Here is a 14315-nt window from a genome sequence, read left to right as displayed (position 1 = left end):
GCATTAGTGGACCTTACTGTTTAATGAGATGAAAAAATTTAGGGTTGAGACCCCCCTACCATGTGAAGTACTGACTGGAACAAAATAACTAAGACCACGTCTACAGTGCAGTCAAAATTGAGAAATGAAAACCAACCTGTTTCTTTAGACTTATTTTTTTAAATCCACTCCGTCATCAGACTATGAAACGCAAAAGTTTTGGTTAATTCAACACAACATTGAGACTGCAAATGGAAATGTACAAAAGCCAGGAACCACAAAAGTGAAGGTGAGCTCTGCTTTTCTGGCCAAACAGTTTGTACACATACATGCATCCATGATAATGCATGAGCTGGAATTTATAGATTACACTGGGATGTCAGAGTACAAGAGGGCTGAATTAAATCTTTTAAATCCCAGCAAAATTGGATTAAGGGAAAGACCTCCAACCTCTCTACCACCCCAATACATAAATAAGACTGGTCGCACAAGGCAGATGACCAGCATTCAAAAGCATGCAACCTGGAATCTAGCTCAGGCTCTCCTGAGCCAAGTTGGTCTTCTCCGATGACTACGATATCTAATTCACACTTTTTCCAACTGACCTGAAACCTGAACAACTACCATACCCTTTTTCTCCAAGACTGATTTAGCTCGCAGGTTTCTTGGAGATTTTAAACGTAAGCTAAACAAAAATCACTAAGATCAATATAATGTGATGATGACACAATTGTTAAAACTGAATCGTGACTTTGGTTGCCTGCTGTGACATGCCAAGGCACAACTCAGATCAGTCAGGGGCTACATCCAGGGTGCCTTACGTTGTCTTGCTGCTGTACGTCCTACATCTATGGCCCCTTTTCCTCTCAAGAGATGGTGGTTAGCAGTGGTGGTGAGGATCTATGGGCAGTGTTTGAGTTTGCAGCATCTCTCATGGCTTATCCACCCAATACTGGATTTGCACGGTTGATTGCAATAACCGCATGTAAATCTATTTCCGAATTCTTGAGTCTGAGAGTTTTTCCTTCTAAGATGAAGTTCTTTTGCGTCGCTTGTACATATACTATCGAAGGATGACGTGCCCTGCCGTAGCAATTGTTGCCAGGTATTTCAATCTGATGATGTAGATTCCCGAGATTTTTGGATCGATGTTGAATTTTTTCATGGCATTTTTGCATGTATCCTGGAATCTTAGCTTTGATCTTCTTCTTGTTTTCAACCCACATGACAGTTCACCAAAGAGGATTTCTTTGGGAAGACATTTGTCACCCATTCTTCTCACATAACCAAGCCATTGTAGTCTTCTGCTGTTGAGGATCGCTATGAGGCTGGGTATGCCAGATCTTGACAGGACATCTGCATTTGAAACTTTATCTTGCCAGGTGACATTCATAATCCTGCAGCGGCAGTGAAGATGGAAGCTGTTCAGTTTTTTCCTCCTTGGTCGAGTGGGTGGTCCATGCCTCAGAACCATATAGCAGGATACTCAATACACATGCCTGGTAGACTAGTCTCTTTGTTTGCACTGTTATCTTAGGATTGTTCCATGCTCATTTTAGAGTACAGTAGGCATCCTTCAGTCTGTGTAGACTATGGATCATGCCCTTCTTAGTTCCATTTGGGATCATCATTTGCAGCGTTGACTGTGACTGTGAAGGCCCACATGAGAGTGACAGTCCTTGCTGCATCTGTTGCATGTGTAAGGGGTGTTTCTCATTTTGTAAGCCTGCCAAAAATATTAGCTGCCTTTGTGATTCTGATGTTCGGTTCTTTGTCCATGGATATGTTTACCTAGGTTACCTGTAAACAGCCTTCCAGCCTGCAAGTCACACCCTGAGTACCTTGTGAAACTTGGCCAGCCACGCCACAGCTTCCGTTGCTCGCCAGCTTCTGTTGCTTCTGCCGGGCAACTCCAACACAATACCAGAACTAGGCTTTCCCCTCTAATTGAATGTCTTGGGCTCCACAGCCCTTGCCTGGACAGTTCAAATATATTAAGCCTATCATTCCTTTAAGAGAATAATACACACATCTTACTCCTTAAATAGAGATAGCTAGACCCCTGTCTGAAAGATAAAAATGCTTTCTAGTACCTAGCTTAACCACCTATGTTAGATTTAAAACAAAGTTTCTCACCACTTGCTTCCAGACAAGAGGTTTCATGGGCTGTTTACCTCTCCTTTTAGAACTTTCAGTCCCTCTCTTGAAAGACATTTCCAGCTGAGAACCAGGAGACAAAGAGTCTGTGTGGAAGGATGTTCCCACTGTTTATATTTACATGCAGGTTTCCTTTTGTTTCCTCTGTTCCCCTTACTGCTTGATGAATTCGTTTCTTGCTTCAGTGCAAATTAAGGCACAACACATTTCTTTGTTTAGTGTAAAACTGTTTGCTGACTTCTGTATGAACAGTGTTGTAGGGTTTGGAACAGGCGCAAATATCAGGCATGGCAATTTTAAAACTTCACATACATTATTACTATATATATTTCATCACAACAACAATTACTTACCCGGGAGGTAAAATATTTCGAATGATACTTCATGCGGCACATTTGTACAAAGATTGTTACACGTGCGTGTAGGGTATGAATAGAGAGGTGTATTCTCTCACACGTCTTAGGAAACCTTGAAGGAGCTTGCTCTTTACAAAATTCTGAGCACGCAGCCCCTTCAAGTTGGGCACCCAAAATGGTAGGCACTGAAAATCTTGGTCAATGTTTAAAGGACTCTCTTTGGCGGTCACTCAATAACAAGGACATCTTCATGTCACCCTCCTATTTGTGAGTCTGTTGATGGCTGGACAGCCCAATTCTGGACCTGCAAATCTTACCACACAAAGGGAAGGTATTGGTCACTGTTGGAAGGCTGTGGGGCAGCTGTTAGAGGGCTCTAGTACCATCTTAACTCACAAATAAAGGAAAACAAAATGTAGGAATATTTCAGAGCTGCCAAATTTTTGAAAATGCTCTTGTCTTAAACGGATCTTAGGAAAGGAAAAAGGAAAGAGATTCCACTTGATTTTAAATGTTCCTCATTTTAGAACTATTCATTTGGTTTTTTTTAAATATTAAGACAAACGTGACAATCAGTTTAGTGGATTTAAAGATGTGAACTTTTTGAAGTTAACAAATCCATTTGGGAATGTGAAATTCCCTAGCTACAGAGAGGTAGTCGTGCTAGTCTGTATCTTCACAAAACAAAAAAAGCAGTCCGGTAGCACTTTAAAGACTAACAAAATAATTCATTAGGTGATGAGCCTTCATGGGACAGGCCCACTTCTTTCGATCTGAAAAATGCTGAAATTCTCTTCGTCTCAGTTCTCCATTGATAGAAAGATAGGGGGAAAAAAATGAAATGAAAACTGATGAATCAGCTAGATATGACAGAAGCAGGGGCAGAGGGGGAAGAAAAATACTTACTGCAAGTGTTTATTAACTTAAGCGGGCTGCCTAGGATCACTACGAATTTCAAAGATGGGGAAACTTCCTTGTAATGCACAAGGTAATTGATATCTTTATTCAGTCTGAGGTGGAAAGCATCAAACTTGAGAATGAACTCAAACTTCCTAGCTCTTCACATTCTATGAACAGAGTATATGTCAACTGAGGTGATGGGGAGGCCACCATAACAGACAATCTCACACCAAGGCAGACACGTGGCAGGAGAGATTTAACTTTTTAGATTCAGACATGTGGCTGAAAAGAGCTGCTGCTGGAGAGATCCAAGCAAGACTTTGGCCAATGGAGGGGAAACTATAGGAGTGACTGGGGCTCAGGGTTTACAAAGAAAGGATTTCCAATGCTGAGTTCAACCTGCCCAAACAGTTATTGCTCAGTAACAAAGTGTGACATCTTCCTCCTTAACAGAGTTGGATGAGAAAGGTGTCAGCAACAAGGCTCTCACACAGCTTTCTCATCATGTTGATCAGTATAATTTTCATCACTAGACAATGTGTTCTGTTGTTCTACAGATGAGGAAGCTACCCACTAAGACAAAAGGAACATTGATCATCTGTTGTGGCACACATTTTTGGAAAACAGTCTCTGCTATGTTCACAGAATACAAACACAGGACTGAACTCCAGGGCAGGCTTGGCAACACCAATAAGGTTAACAAAGTACACATCTTAGGAATTTTCTGAGCAACGCTCTCCTAGGGGGGGAAAAAAAGCTTTCTGAAACCCATGTCAGTCATTTTAGTCTTGTAAAGCACATGAAACTATAATGGTTACATGGAACCCTGACAGAGCAAGGTGTAAGGGCTGACTAGTAAAAACAAATGGAAGCAGACATGACAGCTAGTAAATGGGATGAACTCTCACTGCGTTACAACCAGGGTTCCCGCTAATTTTTCCAACCATGTGCAGAATAAGTTTTATTATAAGCACCAATGCATGTGCACCACCAACAGAAACATATGCTGCCCACTGTGAGTGTTGTGGGCATTTTGCTAATCAGCCAGGTGGCACCTGAATCTCTCCTGTGTGGCTGCCCAAGTGCTAAGCTTACAGGGAACACTGGTTACAACTGTAATACCGGGCAACCCAGCCACAATCCCCTCTTCAGTTCACAAAGCACCATGTAACGCAGGGATGAGGAACATATTTTGTGTCAGGTGCCACTGACCCACAGAGAAATCACACGGGGGCCACAAACAAGCGAGAAGCAAAAATCAAAACAAACAAAAAACCCTCATGGACACGGCCATAAAATAGTAAGCGGGGGCGGGGGGGAAGAAAAAGGAGAGGAATACATGTGGCTATAGAATGGAGACAACTGCATACCGGGAAGCTGATCCCTTGCTCACAGTGACTCTCACAAAAGAGCAACAAAAATGAATAAAGGTCTAGAAAGCATGACATATGAGGAACAATTTAAAGAACTGGGTTTGTTTAGTTTGGAAAAGAGAGGACTGAAAAAAGGGACATATTAACAGCTTTCAAGTACCTAAAAGGTTTTTACAAGGAGGAGGGTGAAAAATATTCTCCTGAACTCCTGATGATAGAGAAAAAGGCATTGGGTTTAAATTGCAGCAAGGGAGGTTTGGGTTGGACATTAGGAAAAACATCCTAACTGTCAGGGCAGTTAGTCACTGGAATAAATTACCTAGGGAGGTTGTGGAATCTCCATCACTGGAGATTGTTAAGGACAGGTTAGATAGACACCTGTCAAGGATAATCTAGATCAGAGATGGGCAACCACAAATAGTGGGTGGGCTGCATGAGTGGTGTTCCATCTGTGGCCCCATGACCCCCCCCCATGTGCCACCCTTCCCATATGCCTTTCACACACCAGATCCCCACACTTACTGGCTCCTCCCCCAAAGCACCTTCAGAGCATGCAAATCACCTGATTTACGCTCTGCCCCTTCTTCCCCCTCCCACCCAGAACTGGAATGTGGCAAACAGCCGATTCTTGATGTTCCAGCTCTGGGAGGGAGGAGAAGGAGTTGCGATGGAGTGGGACTTATGCAGTCTGCAGTTCTTCCAGAAGTGCTGGGAGGAAGGGGACAGGGAGCAGTGTGCGAGAGGGGCGTGGGGCAGGGAGGCAGCTGGGGGTCAGCAAACTACTTAAGGAGTCCCAAAGAGCCATATGTAGCCCAAGAACCACAGGTTGCCCACTATCAGTCTAGATGGTTCAAGTGTGAGGGCAGGGGCTGGGGCTTGATGACCCCGGAGGTCCCTTTCCACTCACCCCTTGTCTGTCCTGTCAATTCGAATTGCAAACTCCTTGAGGCATAGCCTGTGTCTTCTTACACGCTTTACATAGCACCTAGTACAAATGGGGCCCAAACTTCAGTTATGGCCTCTAGACAGTACTAAATAATAACAACCAATGCAATGTTAACTTAAACATTCCAACATCTGAGACTGGGAACCAGAAGCTCTGCCTCTTGTTCAAATGCACTAAAAATACCATCTTTAACTGCTACTGTATTGTTGAACTAGGTTTCATATCTCCAAATGGATTCAGGATGGAGAGAGCGAAAATAATTTTTTTTTTAAACATCCAAGTAGCTTTTGTGAAAGGTAACTTAGGGGTAAAGAACTAGAAGGAACTGCAATGAAACAGAGAAATGACACAGGACCTCCCAATTTACAACGCAACCCAAAAGGATTTGTAAAAATATGGAGATGCTTCAGTAACAGACTGTGATGCAGTGGGGGATACTCATGCATGTGTGTGGCTCACAGAGGGTGTGGGGCTCCAGCTGAGGGTAACTGAGGGGACACCTCTGTTCGGCAGACAAAGGAGGAGGTGGAGCCTGATGGTTTTGAATTGGAACTGGGAGTTAGAAAGCAGTTAATGGGGGGTGGGGAGAGACAAAGGAGGAGGCAAGGCCCAGGCGGAGGGGTGGGGGGAGCTTACGACCTCCTCTCCACAAAATGGATTGGACTGGCTGTCTCTGCCTGCTGTACTGACACCTCTGTATGACGCTGTGTCCCTATCGAACAATAAACCTGCTGTTCTGCTGAGTGACTCACTCCTGCCTGTGGATGAGGTGCAGAGTTTGGGGACCCCTGAACTCCATTACACAGATTACACCAGTGCACAGGTGTGGATAAGATCCCTGAAACTTACCTGTTCTCCCTTGTTCTTTAACTCCTGGGTTAAGCTAAAGATTACACAGAGTGGCTGGCCACTCTCCAAATATGATTTATACTCTATTTCATAGATAGTACAGCCTGCTATTTGGTGAAATCCTGGAGCCTTGTACAGCTCTGTCAGTGCATCTCAATTATAACCTGCTAGTCCTGTGCAGGGTCCCACAAAATTCCACCAAAATACCTCACAAAAGCTGCCTTCAGCACCGCCTAATGTCCTGAATGGAGATTCTGAACAAAGCTGGATTTCCCCCTGAAATGCACCACAGCATTGCACAGCAAACAAAAGATTTTTTTTTTTTTTGGAGTAAAGGCTGAAAGCACAAGCAGTACCTCAATAGGCCTCACTGGGGGAGGACAGGATTCCAGCTGTTTGTTGGCCTCTTTCATCTCTTGTCGGGGACGCTGCCGCACAATGTACTCGTAGGTGGTCAGTTTGTTCCACACTGGCGGGAAACAAAGACATTTAAGCAGGTGGAACTGTGTCTGCATTTTCATCAGGAGCATTATAATTACCAGTTAATTATAGTTATAATTTCTTAGTTACAATTATTAGCTTTTATAGTTATAATTTCCACCCTGTGGCCCATTCCTTGTCATGGTGAGTAGATCTCGGACAATGTGGAGAGCTACTGAGATTGAAGGACAACAACTGGGTACTTCTGGGGTCAGATAGAAGCTTTGTCCTGAGACAGAGTGAAGTGGAGTTGATGACCTATGCTCTGCCCAGAGTACAAGAGTTTAAATAAATAAATAAATAAATAGCAATAAATAGCTTAGTTGTATTTCCCACCTTTAAGTTCATGCTCCAGTTTTTGGCATCTCTAGGTATCACAGTAATACAATTAATAAGCATAATGAATAAAAATCTGATGGATCATGAAAGCTTTTAAAACGTACAGAGGGAAGGACGAGAGAGAGGCAATGGGTTTACACTACTGAAGAGCAAATTTCTAATCTCAGCAAAAGTTTCCCAACTGGAAGAATGGTCGGACTAGGGAACAAGACTGCATAGAGAGGTTGTGGAAGCTCCTTCACTGGAGGTTTCAAAAGGAGCTTGGACAGCCATCTCTTGGATGGTTTATACACAACAAATCCTGCATCTTGGCAGGAAGTTAGAAGTCCATGATACCATGATCCTAACTGCAATAAAACAGCACCACCATGTGGAAGCTGTGTATTGTACACACACAACTTGCCTTGGATTTGCACTTTGGGTATGTCTATAAGTACCGCTCATTTGACACTCTGTGAACAATCATCTGGAGTTTGATTTGGCCATATCTGTGGCAGCATAACTGATCTCTCTGGGCTCGGCTGTCGACCCTGGTACCTCACACAATAGTAAGTAAGTAAGGGACACTGGCACAAGCCCAAAGAGCCCCAGTCTATACCAGGGAACAAAGTCAATCCTGATACGTCGATTCTAGCTACATTAACAGCGTAGCTAGATTTGCATATCTGGGATTGATGTTGTTCCCTCGGGTAGACCATGCTCTAATTAAATAGATTCTAGTCATAGGGAACATTCTCTGAGCCTATGTCTAGGCTACATGGAAGATCGACTTGGACAGGTTTGATCTTTGTCAGTTCAACTTCGTGCGCCTGGTAGAGACCCATGTAATCCAACTATCTGGAGTCAGCAGTCGACCCCTGTATTCCTCAGTATCACGGGAAGTAAGGGAAGTCAACAGGAGATTTTCTCCCATCAACCTCCCTCTGTGAAGACAGCCCGTAAATCGATTTCAGATAAATTGATTCTAGCTACGCAACTTTCACACCTAGAATTTCATATCTACAGTCAACTTATCTGCCTAGCGTGGACCTAGCTTGATACAGCCGCAGTATTTATTTTGTTTTTAGACTTTTTTCTATTATGAAACCAGCCCTTTCATTTTTCAGATGTTATTATTATTCCAGTACCCCTCGTGTCACCTTCCTTAGAACTGCAACTTGCCAGATAGATCTTTTTGTTTGTAACTGGCAAAAGCTTGTCAGCTTCATTCTTGGTGGAGACTGATAAAAGGGTGCTCAGAGAGGGTTTCAATGCCATGTATGCTTTTAAATGTGAACATGCCTCCTGGATGAGGCAGCATATGGGAGTGCCCTTCCATTGTGCTTCCACCTACCTCTTCCTCCAAATCTCACTTTGCCCAAATGCAGTGCAATTTTCAGAGTGATTATCAGGGGATAACAAAAAGTACAACTTCCTAATGGGAAAAAATGGCTAAAATTAAGCAATATATTCAGTTATTTAAATATTGCCAAAATATTAATAGTTTAGTTAGAGTTTATTGCCTCCTTCTAGCCCTAAATTCAAGAAGCCATCACTTGAATTAAGGACTTAGTGACTGCTGTCCTGTCTTAAACCCTTTTCATGGGGTGGTTCTGGATGAGAGGCTGTGTCTACATGTGCACAAATCTTCGAAATAGCCATATTTTGAAGATTACCAATGAGGCGCTGAACTGAATATTCAGTGCCTCATTAGCATTAGGATGCTTCTGGCCACGGCGCTTCGAAAGCGTGCAGCTCGGCATGGCTACACAGGGGTCCTTTTCGAAAGGACCCGCACCTTTCGAAATCCCCTTATTCCATTCAGTGAGCGGGATAAGGGGATTTTAAAAGGTGCACGGTCCTTTTGAAAAGGACCCCCCGTGTAGCTGCAGCTGGAAGCGTCCTAATGCTAATGAGGCACTGAATATTCAATTCAGTGCCTCATTAGTAATCTTCGAAATGGCCATTAGCATGGCTATTTCGAAGATTTGTGCCTGTGTAGACTCACCCAGATTGCTGAAATGGCTGCAACAGGGTAACTCTGAGTTCAGCTGAATTGAAAACTCGGTAGAGTACTCAGAAAGTATCAGTATATGGGCTCGATGATCTCTTTGTGACAGACAAGTCGAGTGTCCATGCTGATTTATCTGTCAGCTGCCTCTGATATCGTTAATCACAAGTGCTGCTTACCCATCTGGGGAAACCTGGCTGAGGTAGGAGTTTATTTACAAATGGCTTCATTCTCTCCTCCTGGAGAGGTGCAGTGAGCAGCTATCCATTCACCTGAAGAAAGACAGACCAGCACTGATTCCTAGAGATAATTAAGGCTCAGCTGTGCCTTAGCGTCCCTGAGCCAAAGGCTCTGAGCTGCAAAGAGTTCTTCTGCAACTGAAGGATGATAGGACTAATCTAGGGGTACGTCTAAACTCATTGGCAGATTGACACAAGGGCGGGGAAGTCAATTTTCTGGGATTCCATTTAGCACATCTAATGGGGACGTGCTAAATCAAACTCTCATGATGCTGCCTTTGATCCTAGACTCCTGGCAGTCACAAGGAGTAAAGGAAGTCAGTGGGACAGTTTCTCCCATCCACCTCCTGCTGTGGGGATGGCAGCAAAAGTCAATTTTAGATAAGTCAGCTCCAGCTACACACTTCTCATAACTGGACGTGCGTATCTAAAATTTATTTTGCGTCCTGGTGTAGACCAGGCCTTAGTCTCCGAGGCATCAAGAATATCCATTTCTAGACCTGCTGGCTAGAGGGATTAAATGGGTATTGTGCTGAGCTATCTCATCAAAAACCAAGAGTTTGCAGAGTTTCTTCTCCCTCCTAGATTCTGAACCAGACCAAAAGAATCACACTTCAGTTGGAGAAAGAGTCAGGAAAAAGGAGCGAGAGACAAAGATTTCTTCTACTCATTCTGCAGAAGGCAGAGCAAAAGCACGAACTCAAGAAGAATCAGGAATGCCAGGGGGTGGTCATAACTTCTGCTCTTTGCTTGGTGCACCTGCACAATTTGTGTGACAGGTCCGGGTGAAAGCCCAGTGAGTGAATGGCATGAAATGAAAAGAGACGCGAGGGGGCAGGCAGGCATTTGATACCTACTAAGATAGATGTGAAAAATTAGCAGGTGGCCTAGCAGGATTACAGTCAGCAGGCCCAGAAGAATGAGAATCCCAGCTAAGATCAAAATGGCAGGAGCTTGGGTCTCGATGGGAGCTGCAGGTAGAAACACAAACCAGATGTCCGTGTGGTTCTTTAAAACTGAAAAAGAGAAACACAACAACGAAATGAAAGCACAGCAATAGCACCGAGCAGGGAGTGACAGTGAGCAATCACTGCAGTGGGGATAGGTGTGGGGCGGGGAAGTGGTCAGGCCAGGAAGAAAGGCATTAAGAGGTGGAGGGAGATGATGACTTGGCCAAAGAACTTAGAAGATAAAAAAAAATGCAAAACAATAAAGTGGGGAGAAACAGAATGTTTGGGCATTAAACACTTCTCATTGACTAAAGCTCTTAGCTGGAAACACTGTAAGTTTGATGAAAAACTAACTATAGACCTGATCTGCTGTCCGAAAGCCACAGAATGCCTTTAACCTTGCAAGACCAGACAAGTCCAGGACCTTGGACTTGTCTAAGAACCCCCCTGATTTCCACTCCATGAATTTGACAAAGTGGGTTTTACCCACAAAAGCTTATGCCCAAATAAATCTGTCAGTCATTAAGGTGCTACAGGACTCCCCGTTGTTTTTGCAGATGCAAACTAATAAGGCTACCCCTGTGAGACTGAGAACTCCCTTGCAGAGCACTGGGTGTTGGAGGGACATATTTGGGTCACAGATGATTGTAGTCACATAATCATTTGAAGCAGGGTAGAGGGCTGGAGGCTTCTCTTGCATGGAAGGGGTCAGAGGAGTCCAAGCCCTGTGAATAGCTGAGGTTCAGGCATTATGGCTGATGCATGGATGAAAAGCAGCTTTTATCCAGAATATGGCAGATTACCTTCAAAGTGGTGGTTGGTGCGCAGCATCATGGGGTTAATGAAGAACTCCACAAAGACATAGAACGCAATGAGCAGCAGGAGGACCAGGCCTAAGATGGCAGATATCACGCTGTTCAGAAAGAGCCTGCCAAGAAGCATAAGAGACCTCAGCATCTTCAGAGCAAAAGGCAAAACCCACTCCCCTTCAATAACCCTACATACGTACAAATAAACAAAACCCGGCCTCTATTGGCTGGAAGGAAAAGACAGACAGGGAAACAGCTCTGCCTATGTGCCATAATTGTAGCTCAGATGCCATGAGTGATGGTACTAGATAACTACACCCTAGCAATTTCACAACCGTGAAAAATGGGTCCTGGAACATCAAATTAATCCTTCCCTGTGAATGCTGATTGCCCTGCTGCTGCTGAGAGGACTCCAGCTGGGGGGCAGAAACACTTCCAAGTGCCTCCCTGTGACGTAGGAAGCTCCAGCCCTGGCAGCAGCGCTAGAGGGTCCTGCAGCTGGAGAAGTCTTGGAAAGATGGGTCCAATTCCCCCTGCTACTGGGAGAACCCCAGCTGTGGGGCTCTGAGCTGCAAATCCTTGCCAAGATGGGGAAGGACAGATCTCGTTCTTCCCCTGCAGGGCTTCTGGGGATGGGGTGGGGAGAGATCAGACCCACTTTCAGGTACCTTTCGGGTTGGGATCCCCAGAGTTACAACACCCTGATATTTCAGGGGTAAACATGTGAAAACATAAAACTGACCAATTTTAAGACCTCCTGGCCTGTAAATTGATCAAAATGGGCTGTGAATTTGGTAGGACCATACAGATAATCCATCTAGACCAGTGGTATATCCAGTATGTATGGAGGCTCATAATTGTGGCCTTAAGAGTAAGTGTGGTAAGAAAAGCAGCGTGTATTTGCTTATGAGTGGAAAATAAGCTCCCTGTATAACCACGGGACCACCGGAGCTTAGTACAGGAGCCTTTACAGTTTGAGCTAAAAGCCAGTTGACTATAGAGAAGACTCATTCAATCTCTGTGTAAATGGCCTAAGTGCCACTACATGGATAGTGAACCACACCCCTAGGCATGTAAGTTACACCTGTGCAAGAGCTTGTATGGCTGAAAGGGACAACGCTTGCCTCCTCTCTCCTTATGCTGCCAGAAGCAATTCTGAGCAGCCGTTCTCCTGTCCCTGGGCACCAGGCTACTCCTCCTCCTTATCTACTACTTCACAAGGGCCAGGGAATAGCTCTGGTTGTTCTATTTCCTGTACCTAGCACAGGATAGCCCCATTCTCCCATACAACCGCCTACTGCAACTCAGAATGGAGGGAAAGGAAAAGCTGTGCAACCATTCAAGCTACAGCTCCTGGGTTCTCTGCCGCAGCCCAAGCATAGGTCACAACAGACTCTGCACTGGTCTAACTCATACCAGCTCCCAAGTGCTCCATGACGCAAGTATACAAGCAGAGAATAATCAGAGCGGAATATGCATCAGTTACTGTCCAGCCTCCAATTGCTTCAGGAGCTATGGGAAGGGAGGGGTTGGAGGCAACTTGGCTAGCTGTATGCTCACGGAGAATCCCAGCTGGGCACTTTCTGCTCTCTTTAATTTGAAGCATAAAGGGAACAGAATAGGATAGAGAATCTGCCCCAAAACATTGAGTACGGGGCCTTAGCCTTTCTGGATAGATTCAGTCCTCTGGCAAGAAAACTCGCATGCCACTTCTCTAGACAAATACATGATAGGAAGAAGGAACACTTTGCCGCCCCTTTCCCCTTAGCGCATGTACTCTGGCCATCCCAGGAGTCCCTGGCCTTCTCTGCACTCACAGTAGACAAACAACACACGTTTTCTTTTCTGCTTTCCCTGCTGCTGCCCCTTCCAGAGCATCACACATTGAAACTGCTGCCTGGAGACAAGAAGAGGAAAACAGAAAGTTTTAAACTCCTGATCAGGCTAGGTAATTCTGTGCAAGCCTGATCAAATAACTCCCTCCCATTCACTGTAAAAGGAAAGGGTCACAAAACAATCCCTTCCCTAGAACAAGGCAAGGAACCCTACACAGCTGTCACTCCCGCATCTTAGAGCAGGACAGGGATCCTAGAATAACCAGCATACCAAGTCTCAGAACTTTTAGGGATACCTGTAAAACTTCCAATAAATATTTCCTAACACTCCAGACAGAAGCAATTACGAAAATAGTCATGATTCAGATTTTGGTCTAACAGAGGTATCATGTGAAATAGCCCCCAGGGTTGAACTGCGAGACCATCAAAGATACAAACCACAAATCAGCCAAAACAGCAGGTTTTTTCCCCATCCCATCCCATCCCATTTGATCACCAGTTTTGTGGTCCTATCACTCAAGAAGCATATAGCTAGCCATCTCCTACTGAAAGTCAGTGAGAGTTGGGAAACTCCTTCCCTCCTTTGTGCCTTGAAAAATCTCCACTGCCCGTTCACACCAGAATCATCCCACCTGCCTCAGTGCTGGCACAAGTGTTGACTTAGCCAGATGGGCTTTGTACCACAGCTGGCTGTTTTGGACCACGCCAGCAGCTCCTTCCCTCTAATGAAGTGGTGATCACTCTTCAGGAACTCTGTTGATTGTAGCTGTGGCACTACTGCATCAGGATCAGTTACATACAAGAGGTTGAAGCCTGAAGCAGCAGTCTTGAGCAGATACACTAGTGAAGTCCCTTTACAACCCTCGAGTCTGAGTCTAGGACAGGAGCAGCGAATCTCACCCTAAACCTCATGATCCTCTCCACTTGTCTGGGTATCACAGCCTGCTCCTGTTTTCAATTTCTCTGGTTTCTGGCTGAACCGCACTAATTTGGCTCCTTGACAGCAGTCATCTCTAAACCACTGTACCAATTCTTCCAGTCCTCCACTAACACACAGCAAGAATGAGTACAAAGGAATCTGCAATCTCTGCAAGAGGGGAGAGGCGGGGGTTC

General features: G+C 44.7%; 1 protein-coding gene across 6 annotated transcripts in view; it reads right to left on the bottom strand.

Annotated features, from left to right (window-relative positions):
- Positions 1-14315, bottom strand: part of ZDHHC1 (zDHHC palmitoyltransferase 1) — a 60894-nt gene that overhangs the window by 34893 nt on the left and 11686 nt on the right. For all 6 annotated transcript variants that reach the window (XM_075008681.1, XM_075008677.1, XM_075008683.1 and 3 more), the window contains exons 5-7: positions 11362-11486; positions 10466-10624; positions 6917-7029 (exon numbers count right to left, since the gene is read on the bottom strand). In XM_075008681.1, coding sequence (XP_074864782.1) covers positions 6917-7029; positions 10466-10624; positions 11362-11486 — 397 coding nt within the window. The remainder of the gene's footprint in view (positions 1-6916; positions 7030-10465; positions 10625-11361; positions 11487-14315) is intronic.

Source organism: Carettochelys insculpta, chromosome 14 (assembly GCF_033958435.1).
Source record: "Carettochelys insculpta isolate YL-2023 chromosome 14, ASM3395843v1, whole genome shotgun sequence".
In the NCBI taxonomy this organism is placed as follows: domain Eukaryota; kingdom Metazoa; phylum Chordata; order Testudines; family Carettochelyidae; genus Carettochelys; species Carettochelys insculpta.
Note: the sequence above shows the minus strand (reverse complement) of the source record. Positions and strands in the feature narration are given on the sequence as shown.